The sequence below is a fragment of the Bos indicus x Bos taurus genome, chromosome 15 (assembly GCF_003369695.1).
Source record: "Bos indicus x Bos taurus breed Angus x Brahman F1 hybrid chromosome 15, Bos_hybrid_MaternalHap_v2.0, whole genome shotgun sequence".
NCBI classification, from domain to species: domain Eukaryota; kingdom Metazoa; phylum Chordata; class Mammalia; order Artiodactyla; family Bovidae; genus Bos; species Bos indicus x Bos taurus.
Genome location: NC_040090.1, coordinates 68,443,940 through 68,459,728, shown reverse-complemented (window position 1 = coordinate 68,459,728; position 15,789 = coordinate 68,443,940). Strand labels below are relative to the sequence as shown.

The 15,789-nt window shown below is 42.9% G+C and overlaps 1 protein-coding gene across 1 annotated transcript in view; it reads right to left on the bottom strand.

The window, feature by feature from the left end:
- The window catches only part of PIWIL4 (piwi like RNA-mediated gene silencing 4), a 55,665-nt gene that overhangs the window by 27,006 nt on the left and 12,870 nt on the right, over positions 1-15,789 (bottom strand). Inside the window, exons 5-8 of the mRNA XM_027563864.1 lie at positions 12,960-13,081; positions 10,594-10,674; positions 7,258-7,455; positions 5,306-5,417 (exon numbers count right to left, since the gene is read on the bottom strand). Of these exons, the coding sequence (XP_027419665.1) occupies positions 5,306-5,417; positions 7,258-7,455; positions 10,594-10,674; positions 12,960-13,081 (513 nt within the window). The remainder of the gene's footprint in view (positions 1-5,305; positions 5,418-7,257; positions 7,456-10,593; positions 10,675-12,959; positions 13,082-15,789) is intronic.

Here is a 15,789-nt window from a genome sequence, read left to right as displayed (position 1 = left end):
CCTTGCTTAAAAGCAACAAACGAATGGATAAGAAACTCTTCAACAGAAGGGGAAAAAAAGTCCCTACTAATCCCCACAGTAACCTACTCATTTCTACTTCCTTCCTGGGACCTATCTCTTACATCTCAGGGGCAGCTTCAAGATTTTAATTATTACCTCTTATAATTCAATACCATTTTTTTCCCCCAAACATTTTCTTGCTCTCTTCTGAGTTTCATCCAGAGCCGTAAGCTGGATGAAATCCATAGAACCATGACCCCAGCTGCAGCACTACCAGTGGAGACTGAGGCCAACTGGCCCATGTGCTCTGGCACCTGTGTGCATTAGGACAATATCACACACAAGTTGGACACAATGGTCATACTGAGTCAACCTCAGACTTCCCCAAAGAGCACAACTGTCCTTATTTTCCAAGACAGTATGACATTACAGGGAAGTAGTTTTGAACTCTGACAAATGTAAATCTGGTCCACAGATAGTCTATCTACTTGGACCATGACACTGGGGAAGGGGCTTACCTTTCCTCTTCTATGAAACGAGGACAACAAGAGCCCAGAGGCGTCTCATGTAAACCACTAGCACGGTGTCTGGTTTATAATAAGTCCTCGGCAATCATTAGCTCCTTCCCCACCCCCTTTCCCTTCATAAACTTGAATTTCCACATTCTCACCTTGCCATGAGTTCATTTACCTTCCAAAGGCAAAGTTTCCATTAACACCAGTATAGCTTACTCAACACTGATGACAGAACAGGAATTATAATTTACAAAATGCCTGGGGACCACGTGATGCTGACATCAATAATTATAATGCAGGAAGCCAGCAGTGAGGGCTTCTGTCTTCAATAAAGACTTTAAGTCATTAAAATAAAAACCAATTCAGGAAACAGCAATTTAAAGTGGTGATTACAACAACGCTATGGCTGAAAAGCGTGGAGAAGCACTGGTAGAAAGAGTTTTTATACACAACCTCGTTCATTCATATCTTGTGTTTGCTATATTCCAGGGACTGAAGGGAATACAAATAAAAAAGAGGCACAGTCCCTGCCTTTACACATAACTACATTATCTACAAAGCAAGGTAGACCAGAAGCACAAATAATACATGTACGCTAAGCATTTATTTTTTTCCTCATTTAGTCTTTTTTTTAATGGATGAGTACTGTGTTTTTTTAAATTAAACTATAATTGATTTACAAGGTCCTGTTGTTGTACAGCAAAGTGATGGAGTTTTAGTTAGATATTCTTTCCAGATTCTTTTGCCTTATAGGTTATTTAGTATAGTTTTTTAATACTAAATATAAAAATATTTAGTATACTTCCCTGTGCTATACAGTAGGTCCTTGTTGGATACCTACTACATATATATTAATAGTAGTAGCGTATATGTTAATCCCAAGCTCCTGTTTTATCCCCCACTTCTCCTTTCATAACCATAAGTTTGTTTTCTGTTTGTGAGTCTATTTCTCTTTGGTAAATAAGACCCTTTCCTCACTTACTCTTAACAACAGAGTGTGATTGTTGTGTGCTCTGTTGTGTCTGACTCTGCAACTCTGTGGACTTCACCTGCCAGGCTCCTCTGTCCATGGGATTATCCAGGCAAGAATACCTGAGTGGGTTGCCATGCCCTCTCCAGAGGATCTTCCTGACCCAGGGATCAAGCCTGCGACTCCTGCATTGGCAGGCAGATTTTTTTACCACTTAGCCATCTAGGAAGCTTTTAACAACGGGATTGTGAGTCAAATATTATTATCATCTTCTTCACTGATGAGGAAACATCATTAGAAATTAAATAACTTCCCAAGGTCCTGTAACTGAAAATTAGCACAACCAGGATTTATCACTTAAGACTTGGGAGCCTCTGCTTGTTACACCACTCGGGGCTGGTTCCCTCACAAGGAATAGGGAGCAAGGTAGTGAAAATAATTTATGGCTGGTAAATTAAGGAAGGCTTCACGAAGGAGGCAGAATCCAAGACAGCACCTTGAAGAAAATGCAGGAGTATTATAAGTTCTGGGAACAGCTCAAGCAAAACTGGGATATATTCCAAGAAGAGGGTATTCTACTATTTACCTAGAGCATGGTCAAGAATTCTACCCACTAAGCTGTGTAATCAGGTGAACTTTATTGTCTCCCAATTTTCTTAGCATTTGGCAACAGTTTTTATGATAAGATAAAATAGAGAAATATAAAGGTCAATATCAAGATGTCTTCCAGTAAAGTTACCCGGATATAAAATCAATACACAGACATCACTTGCATTCCTATACACTGACAATGAAAAACCAGAAAGAGACATTAAGGAAACAATCCCATTCACCACTGCAACAACAGCAACAACAAAAATACCCATGAATAAACCGACCTCGGGAGACAAAAAACCCGCAGAAAACTATAAGACACTGATGAAAGAGTCAAAGGCAACACAAACAGATGGAGAGATATACTATGCTCTTGGATTAGAAGAATCAGTATTGTGCAAATGACCATACAACCCAAGGTAATCTATAGGTTCAATGCAATCCCTATGAAACTACCGATGGCATTTTTCACAGAACTAGAACAAAAAATTTCACAGTTTGTATGGAAACACAAAAGACCCCAAATAGCCAAAGCAATCTTGAGAAAGAAAAATGGGAACTGGAGGAATCAACCTTTCCGACTTAACACTACATGCAAAGCTCCAGTCATCAAGACAGTATGGTACTGGCACAGAAACAGAAATACAGACCAGTGAAACAAGGTAGAAAACCCAGAGATAAACCTATGCACCCATGGGCATCTTATCTTTGACAAAGGAGGCAAGAATATATCATGGAGAAAAGACAGCCTCTTCAATCAGTGGTGCTGGGAAAGCTGGAAAGCTACATGTAAAAGAATGTAACTAACTTCCTAACACCGTATACAAAAATAAAATGGATTAAGGACTTAACTGTAAAGCCAGAAAACTCTTGGAGGAAAATATAGGCAGTACACTCTTTGACATACATCACAGCAAGATCCTCTTTGACCCACCTCCTAGAGCAATGGAAATAAAAACTAACAAATAGGACCTAATTAAACTTAAAAACCTTTGAACAGCAAGGAAAACAATAAACAAGGTTAAAAGACAACCCTCAGAATGGGAGAAATAATTGCAAATGATACAACTGACAAAGGAGTAATCTCCAAAATATATAAGCAGCTCATACAGCTCTATATCAAGAAAACAAACAGCCCAATCAAAAATGAGCAGAAGACCTAAACAGACATTTCTCCAAAGAATACATACAGATGGCAAATAAACACATAAAACGATACTCAACATCACTAATTATTAGAGAAATGCAAATCAAAACTACAATGAGGTTATCACCTCACACCAGTCAGAATAGTCATCAAATAATCTACAAACAAATGCTGGCAAAAACCAACACAAAAAAAATTAAAACACAAAAAATAATAGAAAAAAAGAAAAAATCAAAACATGGCTGAAGTGAAAAAAAGGATGTCTTCTACTTTGAGAGTAGACTATATAGTAATTTATCATCCCTTTCCTGGGACAAAGAGGAAAGCATTCTAGAAACTGGTACCATTTTCTTTCTTTTTCTCCCTAATTACAATAGATATGCAGGGAATCACAACTCATTACAAAGAAAGTGAGTGGGATTTTTATCATGATTCCCTTTTCAGAATGTCACAGGTCCTCAAACACATCAAAGAAAAATGAATTTAACCATGCAGGAAAAACCCCAAACATTTAACAAACTCTGTGTTTAATAAACACTAATGGAGAACATTTTTTGCACAAAATGCTTTGCCAAATGCCAAAAGCTATATGTGTTCTGTAAGGACAACTCAATGAGGCGGAGAGGGCGAAGAAGAAGGATACAAAATGATTTCCTGAGACGCAGAATTCCCAAGGAGAGACAGGCATGGGAAAGACAATGAATTCAGTTTGAATTTTGTTAGTTTGAGATGCCTGCAGGATATTCATGCAAATGCAGCCTGAAAATGGAGAGGAGGATGTAATTTAGGAAGAAGGGCAAGACAAAAATACTATATTGGAAGCAATCTCAGAATATGAAGAAAAGATCCTCTGCAAAGGGGCCGTGGTGAGTTATAGCATTTCATGTTTGGGAGAAGTGAAGGAGGGAAATGTTGAAGGAGGCTGAGAAAGAACCACCTGAAACCACATAAAACGATACTCAAAACTCAAACTCAAACGATACTGAAACCCAGGGTGGGGAACCACCCAGGGATGTGCCGTGGGGTCAAGGAAAAGGAGTTCAGCTCACCAGGAGCAGTTTCTAGCATCCAGAGCCACCAAAAGCCCTTTAGAATAAGGTCAGTAGCTGACTTTGACCTTGGAGACCTAGTTCCATAGCAGCAGAATCGGATACCAGATTGTTGAGGCTTCCTGAAGAAGAATGGAAGAGGTGCTTGGAGCTAGTTTAGAGGACCTTTTAAAGAAATTAGCTAAGGAGGAAAAGGAGATCATTTTTCTTGAAAGTGTAGAAAGGTCAACACATTTGCTTTCTCTTTTCGTTTGTAAAACAGTGGTGAGATTTTGGAGACAGAAATATGACTGAATATGCAATAAAGAGAAGGCGCCTCTGAAAGGAACTGAAGTTGGACAGTGGGGATGGGGAAATTCTCATCACTGTGAATCCAGCTCCCAGAGTCAACACGAGATTTCATCAATAAGTGTTTGAGCATCTACTAGATGCTAGCCCTGGGTGTCCAGAAATCAAGAGTTCAAAGTTGAAGAGGGAGAGTCAGACCATTCATATCCTGCCTGTGATAACTGCAAGAAGTTAAGTACAGAGAGGGGACCTGGAGGAGAAAGTCCTAGGGCTCCCTTGACTGCTAGGGGAATTTCCCTGGCAGTCCAGTGGTTAAGACTTCACCTGCCAAAGCAGGGAGTGCAGGTTGGATCCCTGGTCAGGGAGGTAAGATCCCACATGCTTCAGAACCAAAAACTCAAAACACAGAACAGAAGCGACAGTGTAACGAATTCAATAAAGACTTTAAAAATGGTCCACATAAAAAAACTTATTAAAAAAAAGAGTTGACTGCTGAGCTGAGTCCTGAAGGGTGTTCGGTAATTGGCCGACTGTGAATGGTGTCAAGGACGAGGAAGCGGGGTGTGAGAAAATGCATAGGGGAGTGATTGACTTGAGGAACTATGAACTGTGAGCACAGTAGAACCTTCCAAGGAAACAGGAGGGTACAGATGCGGCTCAAAAGGCGGGCAGGAGTCAGACCATAGCCCTTCCCCAAGCTAGGCAGGAGGGAGATGAGGCTGAAAGGAGAAGCAAGAGCTACCTGCTTGTAGTAATCCACGTAGGTGATCTCAGCGCCGTCCCGCTTCCGGAAGGTGTGTGTAGGCTTCACCGACCAGTCAATGTCATCAATTCGATAGGTTTTATTATTGTATCTGGCAAATGCAAGAAATCTTTTAAGTTCCTCTCTGAAATCCTACAAGGTAAGTGGCTAGTTCACTACACCTTAATTCAAAGTATTATCCTCCAGAATTTCAGATATTATGAAAGATAATAACTCAAGAATAGTCACTTAAAAAGATAGCTCTTATCTGAGAAGAGCATTGATGAACTCTTCTGTTCATGAGAAGACCCCACATTCCAACAAAACCAAAGGAATAATTGCTGGCCCACCATCTGCTTTTCTCACTGAGAGACACTGTCTATGTGTGTATGTGTGTGCACACGTGTGTATGTGTGTGTGTGCACACGTGTATGTGTGTGCGTGCACTCAGTCCTGACTCTTGGTGACCCCATGAACTGCAGCCCGCCAGGCTCCTCTGTCCATGGGATTTTCCAGGCAAGAATACTGGAGTGGGTTGCCATTTTCTTCTACAGGGGATCTTCTCAACCCAGGGACCGAACTGGCATCTCCTGTATCTCTTACGTTGGCAGGCAGGTTTTTTTTACCAGCTGAGCCACTGAGGCATGCCCGGGAGATACTGTAGCTTCTGGTAAATCATGCTTAAATGTTCAAAGGCTGAAGTATGACTCCAAACCTTCCTGTCAGCTTCTGTTTTCAACTCAGAATTTTTGAACTCCCAGCTAGTTTTTCTCATTAAAAAAAAAAAAAAAAAAAAAAAAACATCCTAGGGAGGCTGATGAACCATGCCATTCTGGCAGCCTGCCTCATCTTCTATCTAAGGCTGGCCCTGAGCAAAACTGCAAAGCAGGTCAGCTAAGATCTTTCTAAGCTCTTTCTCCCCTTCATCAGGTACCATGTGGCCTGGAACACTCTCTCATGCCAACCCAGCCGTGCGACAGAAACCTCCTCGTCACTTTTCTCCTGGGCTCTCGGTACCTTGCCAGCTGTCTTGGAAATAGTGTGGTAAGCTAATTCATGGAGCTCATGACAAGAGGATAAAGGGGCAGTGTGGAATTGCCACCTCTCTGCTCTACAACCCAGAAAAACAACTTCAAGTGGAAATTCCAACCTAGACTAGGAGAAGGCGAGCGGGTCTTCTGTAAAAAGTGTCCATGGACTGGCAGCAGCATAGAGTGGGCTTTTGTTCCTCAGGAAGTCACCTAACTGTCCACGTTTCATTCGGTTCAGTATGCACTGAGGGCAAATTATACAGACACAGCGAGAGGCTTGAAAGTCCTCAGCCATAAGGACCTCGTAACTTTATAGTGAAGATGAGACGCGGACCTGATGCTCTGTCTTGTTGCTACTGAACCAAAGTTGGGTCGGCTTGCCCAGCACAGTAAAGCCAATCTGCTGACAGCAGGCTGTGGTGAAGGAAAGTGCATCAGACACTGCTATGTGGGTACTTCAGAGACGAGCTAAGGCAGAGGATATGGGGCAGGGGTCTGCCCGGGAAGGCCCCACTGTGATGTAATAAAATGAAATAAAAGGGCCCTAAAGAGGTGATGATAAGCACTGGGCTTCCAGAACAGCATAGAGCAGAGAAATGAATAATTCCAACTGAGTGGACCTTCGAGTGGACTTTGTGTGAGCAGAAATCTGAAAGGCAGAAATAGAGGTGGGGGAACCAGGCAGAGGGGCTGGAGCAGCAAAGTGCAGACCACTGGGGGTGAGGGGAGGGTAAGGAAGGACCAGGAGAGACGGCGGGGGCCCAGCACACCCCTCCAGGGAGCCTCAGCTCTAGACAACTGACAGCAGGGAGCAGACTCATCAGATCTGGGCTCCGGCCAGTGCCCAGAGCTCTTCCCCTTCCTACGTGGCATACATAATGCATTCTCTAGAGGAAAGTCTATTTAAAGGCAGGATTTTACCTTGTCAGGACAATGAGCCCCACCAGCTGTTTCTCACACGTCTGGGTAAAGCAGGACTCGCTAGTTTTGCGGCAGAGATCCGTCATGAACTCCAGAACTGTCTCGTTCCGGAGTATTTTGTAACTCACATTAGCACTCAACAGGAGTTTGGTTTCAAAATGTGATACAGAAATGGCGAACCCAGGCCAAAGAGACAATCTTCAAAAAAATAAAAAATTTTTAAATAAATATTTTAAATGTTATATCAGGATAACAATAAATATTTTAAAATGGTGACTTTATATTCTAATTCTCTCAATTTTATGAAACAATTTTTCTTTAAATCTGATTTCTTTCAGCAGCTGACTTAATGCTGCAGCTATTTCCAGCTGGAGTGTCTTTAAACATATGAAGTGAAGTGAAGTGAAAGTCACTCAGTCGTGTCTGACTCTTTGCAACCCCATGTGGAATTCTCCAGGCCAGAATACTGGAGTGGGTAGCTTATCCCTTCTCCAAGGGATCTTCCCAACCCAGGGATCAAACCCAGGCCTCCCGCATTGCAGGCGGATTCTTAACCGGCTGAGACACAAGGGAAGCAAATAAGGGGAAAATTTAAACATATATTAGAATAAAATACATTTCTTTAGAGCTTCATTTCTTAACCTTGGCACTACTGACATTTTGACTGGATAATTCTTTGCTAGGGGCTGTTCTGTGCACTGCAGAGTGTGTGACTGTGTGTGTGTGTGTGTGTGTGTGTGTGTGGTGTGGTGTGCTCAGTCATGTCCGACTCTTTGTTACTCCATGGACTCTAGCTGACCAGGCTCCTCTATCCATGGGATTCTCCAGGCAAGAATACTAGAGTGAGTTGCCATTTCCTCCCCTACAGGATCTTCCTGACCTAGGATCCCTGGGTTTGATCCAAACCTGCATCTCTTTCATCTCCTGCTTCACAGGCAGATTCTTTACCACTGAGCCACCGAGTAAGCCTGGGCATTGCAGAATGTGTAGCATACCCCTGGCCTCTACCCACTAGATGCCAGCCACAACTCCCACGCTGTGACAACCAAAAATATCTCCAGACATTTTCAAATGTCCCCTGAGGAGCAAAATTGCCCATGGCTGAGAGCATAGCTGTTAAGACTGAAGTGTTTACAGAGGGATCTGTCCCAGCATGCAAACATCTAGGTTCAAAATAGCACACTAACTCAATGGCGAAGACAGTGACGAGACTTCACAATGAGACAGAAATAATCTAAGTGATGTCACATATGGACACACAAGAGAAACTGCAGCAGTGGCTGCATCTCCTTTCCACATTTATGAATATCATAGTCTGAAGTCTTGAATAAGAAAAAGTTACAGGAGCTGTCAAGAAAGAACAATTTTTTTTTAATCATTTCAGTTGATATTTTTGTGGACTTCATTGACTGTGATACTAATGCAAGAGTACTGGAGTGAATAACCATTCTCTTCTCCAGGGGATATCCCCGACCCAGGGATCAATCCCCAGTCTCCTGCATTGCAGGCAGATTCTTTACCATCTGAACCACCAGGGAAGCCCCAGATATCAGCTTCAGGACCAGCATATGCACTAGCACTGAGAGAGGCTGGGAACTGGGGCCTTTTGCCACAATACTGACACCTGGACAAACATCTCCTCCAGCAACAAACTGCAGCGAAACTATCAAGGACTAAAAGTAACTGGGGCATGCACAGTTGAGGCAAATTATGGACAATAAGATACAAAAATATACCAAAAAGCCAACTGCCTCTTCTGAAGAGCTGGGAGCAAAAGCAGGGTACTGTGCATGCCCGCTACACCCAACACCACCGAAGGGATGGACAAACCACCTAAGCTAACCCTCTGGCCAGACCTCTGGACATATCCCTACCTTCACCCCACATAAGCAATCAGCTGCTCCCCTCAGGGAGGAAGCAAGCAAGGGAACCTATCATTTGTTCTTGTTCCTCCCTGTTGCAGCAGGGTCCCTGATAAAGCCTTTCCTGAATTTCCTGTCTGGTCTCTGATCAATTTCTATTGATTAAGGAGATGAAGAATGCTGGTTGGTAACAGCACCAACGCCAGCTCATCACAAGACTGGACCCACGAGAATTTCTAATCCAGGTAGAGATATAAGTGACAGGGTGAATGATTAGGTGCTTTATACAGAACAGTCTGACACCACTCAACCAGCACACAGACACCCTGCCTTTTCCTCCACCTGGCAGAAACCAAACACCCTGCATCCATTTTCTATCTTTTATGTACAGACCTTCCTCAACTGACAATGGGTTTTTATCTTCACAAACCCATCGTAAGTTGAAATATCCTCAGTTGAAAATGCATTTAATACACCCAACCTTTTCTTCAGTAACCTACTGAACATCAGAGCATCGCCAACCTTGTGTGCTCAGAACACTTACATTAGCCAATAGCTGGACAAAATTATCTAACACAAGGCCTATTTTACAATCAGGTGTTGAATATCTTGCGTCATTTACTGAATACTGTACTAAAAGTGAAAAACAGAATGGTTGTATGGGTTCAGAAGGGTTGTGAGCGTATCAGTCATTTACCCTCGTGGCTAAATGGGGTGGCTGCCTGGGTGCTGTGGCTGTGAGAGCTAACCATCATCTTCAGATAGTACCATACTCCGTACCGCTAGCCCTAGAAAAGGTCAAAATCTGCAATTCCAAGTGTGGTTTCTGTTGATGGTGTATCGCTTTCACACCATTGTAAGGCCAAAATGTCATTAAATCAAAACATCTTAAGTCAGGGAGCATCTGTATTTCTCCCTTTGGGTCACTGGTTGCCTCTATTTTTGGCTCAACCACATGTTTTGGAAAGCTCAAGACCACCTTCGCTGCAGTCTCTACTTCCTAGTTTAGGATGAAGTGTTCCTAGTGGTTCTATCATTCTGCAAGTGTTGCTAATGGTTCTATCATTCACTAGGGCAGCTTAGTTGGCTTGGGTATCTGACATCTTCTTACCCAATAATTTCCTACCTACCACCCTGGCTGTGTTAACTTTGTGTCAGCCAGAAAACAGAGCCCAAGTTATGAGGTATAACATAACAGAGCTTATTCTGCTCTCATGATTACTTGTCACACACACGAAGTTCAGTTTCTGAATTCTAGGATTTATGATAATTATCTAGCTCACTAATATAAGAAAACAGACTGCTACCTTTTGACATTCACCATTCTATTAAAAAAACTTGAAAATTAAAAAATCCATTACTTTTCTTACCACGGAGTCTCTCAGAGGAGGCATAATGGTATCATATTGCATCATAAATGATATTGCTCACATTATAACAATTTCAGAGTAACAGAAAACATAAATAAACCTACTTGTGCTGGGGAATTTCCACTGGCTCTGAAGGCTTATAGAAGTTCCGTCCAATTTGGTACATGGATAACTTTTTTAAGATCCTGAAAGTATATATATTTTAAATCTGTGTTAAACATCTGTCTATAACAGTATACTTCTAAGTTTGTATCCATGCTGAAATAAAAACGAGTAGAAAAGCCCAGAACTCTTATTGTTATAATGTTGAAAGTTTAGCTACTGTATATACCTATGAGGGTATATACAAGAACTATCACTCCACATTTGGGAATGACACAATTGAAAATAGTTCTATTCTTCCAGGTTTAACTGCAAAAGGAAGTGGTCCCTTAGCAGATATGACTGTGACGGTAACAACGTGGTTGCCGTGGCTGAGGTGAGAAAAGCCATGTCCACAGGCTCTTCTGGCCCCGTTCTTATCTTGAAATGAGGAGGCCGTTTCCTTTCTTTTTTCTTTCTTTCTTTTTGTATAAGTAATTTACAGTGTTGTATTGGTTTTAGGGTACAACAAAGTGATTCAGTTATATATGTATATTCTTTTTTGGATACTTTCCCCTTATTGGTTATTACAAGATATTGAATATAGTTCCCTGTGCTATTCAGTAGGTCCTAGTTGCTTATTTTATATATGGTATTGTGTATATGTTAATCCCAAATTCCTAATTTACCTCTAACTCCCCATCCCCTTGGGTAACCATAAGTTTATTTTCTGTCTGTGAGCCTATTTCTATTTTGTAAATAAGTTTATTGATATCATTTTTTAAATTCCACATACAAGTGATATCATATGACATTTGTCTTTCTGGGGCTTACTTCAATGAGTATGATCATCTCTAGATCCATCCATATTGCTGCAAATGGCATTATTTCATTCTTTTTAAGACTGAATAGTATTCCATTGCATATATGTACCACTTCTTCCTTATCCATTCACCTGCTGATGGACATTTACGTTGCTTCCATGTCTTGGCTATTGTAAACAGTGCTGCTATGAACACTGAGGTGCACGTATCTTTTTGAATTAGAGTTCTTACTAGGTATATACCAGAAATGGGATTGCCGGATCATACAGTAGTTCTATTTTTAGTTTTTTAAGGAACCTCCATACTGTTCTCCACAGTATCTGCACCAATTTACATTCCTGAGGAGTTTGTTTCTAATGAGTCTATTCAGGCTCCTGACTGCTACTAAATGACAAGGCTGCCTCTTCAGCAACTAACTCTGGCTGCTTTTGGAATGTGACACATTACTATCTGAAGCTGCCCTGTGCATTGGGGAAACAGAAGAGTTTCAAGTCTGAAAACAGAGGTTCCAATTGTGTGCTTCTTGACTACCCAAAGTCATCTGAGCCTCAGTCTCCTTATCTGTAAAATGGGGAGTTTAATCATACCTGCCTCAGGGCAACTGAGTAAAGATCAAGGAAACTCTAGCACCAGAGAAAGAGCTCTGTTACTGCAAAGCACCTTCCAAATGTCAGCTGACTTAAAACAATCAGGGCGGTACATGCAAAAATGGATTCTGAAGAGCGTTTTTTGATCAAAAGACACTTGCCTAGACTTCTGACTAGAATTAGGAATCAGTGTATCTGTGTGATGGAAATTCCTCTATGTGTCCTACTCAGTAAACCCAAACTCCTCTCATCCTGTCCAGAGCAAAGGGCTAAAATCTTAGGTTTTTAACACATCAACCTAGTGATCCACACCAACAGCATGGAAAACAGGGGTTCTCAAGCTTCTGAGATCCCATCTGGGAAGCTTGCCAAAAATGTGGATTTTTCAGGCCCCACTCACAAAATTCTGTTCACTAGGTCCAGTGAAGGGCTAGGGAACCTGCATTTTGTCAACTGACACCCAAGCTGACGCTGAAGCAAGTGATCCTCACATCAGTCTCAAGAACACTGAAAAGCTTAGTAACAACCTTCCTCTGTCCCCGGGGACAAGTGGGGAAAGGAAGGGGTCTGAAAGCACTGAAAGCAGATGGTGATGCCCTTTCACACCTAAAACAAATGAGCCAGGAGAAAAGCCACTCCTTCAGTTTACTGACCCAGTTTTTAAGTCTGGGGACGGAGGCTGGGAGTGGGTACAGGAAAAGGGCAAAGGCACCTGCCCTGGTCCCCGAGACATCACAACCCTTGAGGCCCTTGTCTCAACACAAATGATACTGAATCGTGACAGAGGTGCCCGTTCAAGGCTGTGATGGGCTGTGGTGTGTATTACTGCAGTAATACACAGAAGTACACAGAAAATTGCCCTAAAGAGGACATTGCTGCCGGCACACCGCCTACAAAACTGCAAATACTTTTAATACCCAGGCTCTACGCAGAAAGGCATCATTGGCCTACATTAAATTCACATTTGAGGCACTTTACTTTTTGAAGATGATATTGAAGACCTGGATGCACACAGGAGAACTTGCCGGCAGCTCTCGCGTCAGAGTGATAGTCATCTTTACAGTCTCGCCTCTTTGGGTTTCACTTGACAACTCCGTGACCTGGAAAAAGAAGCACTTAAAACAGACTCTGTATCCTCCAATGCACAGAATGTGGCTGCTAAAGCCGTCAAAACTTCACAGGCTCTACCAAAAACAAAGCTGCAGCTGTTAGTGATGTGAGTGATAATCTAATCATTGGGTTACGTTTGGGAGGTTTTTTTCCTCTGTATTTTGCTAATCCCAGAAAAGCAACACATCTCTCCGCTCTCAGATTTCTTAATTGAGAATCAAAACCAGACTCAGGGTTCAAAGATTCAATCCAAACAGAATTCAGGAATAGGGTTCTTGACTTTTGGAGGGAAAGGGGAGGTAGAGGAAAACAGGTCACAACCTACTTTGAGAGTCTGATGAAAGTTACAGACATTCTCCCAAGAAAGTGTTACATATTTGAATACCACAACAAGGCATATAATGTACCCATTTACAGGAGTTCATGGATGCCCAAAAGCCTATTAATAAAGTGTCCTGCCCATCTTGGGGATTCCCCCATGACTCAGCAGTCAGGAATCTGCCTGCAATGCAGGAGATGCAGGAGACGTGGGTTCAATCCCTGGGTCAGGAAGATCCCCTGGAGTAGGAAATGGCAACTCACTCAAGTATTCTTACCTGGAGAACACCATGGACAGAAGAGTCTGGAAGGCTACGGTCCATGTGGTCACAAAAAGTCGGACATGACTGAGGACGCATGCATGTTGCACGTTGCCCACCCTGAGTTCATGGATTTCAGAAAGAAGCCTCTCAAAAGTTCATTAAAAAAAACAAAACAAAAAACAGAGGAGCAGAGGAGAAGAAAGCAAAGGATAGGGAACAGACCATAGGGAAAGTAAATGTGGAAAGAGAGAGAAGAAAATGTGACAGTTTAGACAGGAAGTCTGATTTCATTTTTTAAAGGCCTAGAGAAAGCCCTAGGGTTCTAATAATCTGGAACCACATGCTAACAGTATAGTTAATGCATGAATAGGTCTTTATACCAGGTGCCTAACTAAACCTAAAGCTCCTTAGATCAAGCAAGGCTCGGTAGAGATTTTTTGGAATAAAAGATTGAATAGATCAGCCAGTAGAATCAATGGTCAAGGATTTTTCACAAGGGTTAGGAATTAGAAGAGGTCAGTTCATTAGCAGGCATTAAGCTCGGCCGAGAGGAGCTACCCCACGTCCGAGGTCAGGGGCAGAAGCCAGGAGGACCCCATGCCCGAAGGGTGGCGGCCAAGAGGAGTTACCCCATGTCCGAGGTCAGGGGCAGTGGCCGAGAGTGCCAGGCTACGACGGTGCCGGAACGGCTGAGAAGAGTAACCCGGCGTCCGAGGTCAGGGCGACAAGCCAAGAGGAGCTACCCGGTGTCTGGGGTCAGGGGCAGCGGCCGAGAGGAGCTACCCCACGCCCCCACCCCCGAGGCCAGGGGCGGCGGCCGGGAGGAACAACCCCACGTCCAAGGAGCCGTGGCTGCGTGGGCGCAGGAGGGCCTAGAGGAGCTATCCCATGTTGAAGGTCAGGAAGGGCGGCGGTGAGGAGATACCCCTCGTCCAGGTAAGGAGCAAAGGCTGCACTTTGCTGGAGCAGCCTTGAAGAGATACCCCACGCCCAAGGTAAGAGAAACCCAAGTAAGACGGTAGGTGTTGCAAGAGGGCATCAGAGGGCAGACACACTGAAACCATACTCACAGAAAACTAGTCAATCTAATCACACTAGGACCATAGCCTTGTCTAACTCAATGAAACTAAGCCATGCCCGTGGGGCAACCCAAGATGGGTGGGTCATGGTGGAGAGATCTGACAGAATGTGGTCCACTGGAGAAGGGAATGGCAAACCACTTCAGTATTCTTGCCTTGAGGACCCCATGAACAGTACGAAAAGGCAAAATGATAGGATACTGAAAGAGGAACTCCCCAGGTCAGTAGGTGCCCAATATGCTACTGGAGATCAGTGGAGAAATAACTCCAGAAAGAATGAAGGGATGGAGCCAAAGCAAAAACAATACCCAGCTGTGGGTGTGACTGGTGATAGAAGCAAGGTCCGATGCTGTAAAGAGCAATATTGCATAGGAACCTGGAATGTCAGGTCCATGAATCAAGGCAAATTGGAAGTGGTCAAACAAGAGATGGCAAGAGTGAATGTCGACATTCAAGGAATCAGCGAACTGAAATGGACTGGAATGGGTGAATTTAACTCAGATGACCATTATATCTACTACTGCGGGCAGGAATCCCTCAGAAGAAATGGAGTAGCCACCATGGTCAACAAGAGTCTGTAATGCAGTACTTGGATGCAATCTCAAAAACGACAGAATGATCTCTGTTCGTTTCCAGGCAAACCATTCAATATCACAGTAATCCAAGCTATGCCCCAACCAGTAATGTTGAAGAAGCTGAAGTTGAACGGTTCTCTGAAGACCTACAAGACCTTTTAGAACTAACACCCAAAAAAAGATGTCCTTTTCATTATAGGGGACTGGAATGCAAAAGTAGGAAGTCAAGAAACACCTGGAGTAACAGGCAAATTTGGCCTTGGAATACAGAATGAAGCAGGGCAAAGACTAATAGAGTTTTGCCAAGAAAATGCACTGGTCATAGCAAACACCCTCTTCCAACAACACAAGATAAGACTCTACACATGGACATCACCAGATGGTCAACACCAAAATCAGACTGATTATATTCTTTGCAGCAAGATGGAGAAGCTCTATACAGTCAACAAAAACAAGACCAGGA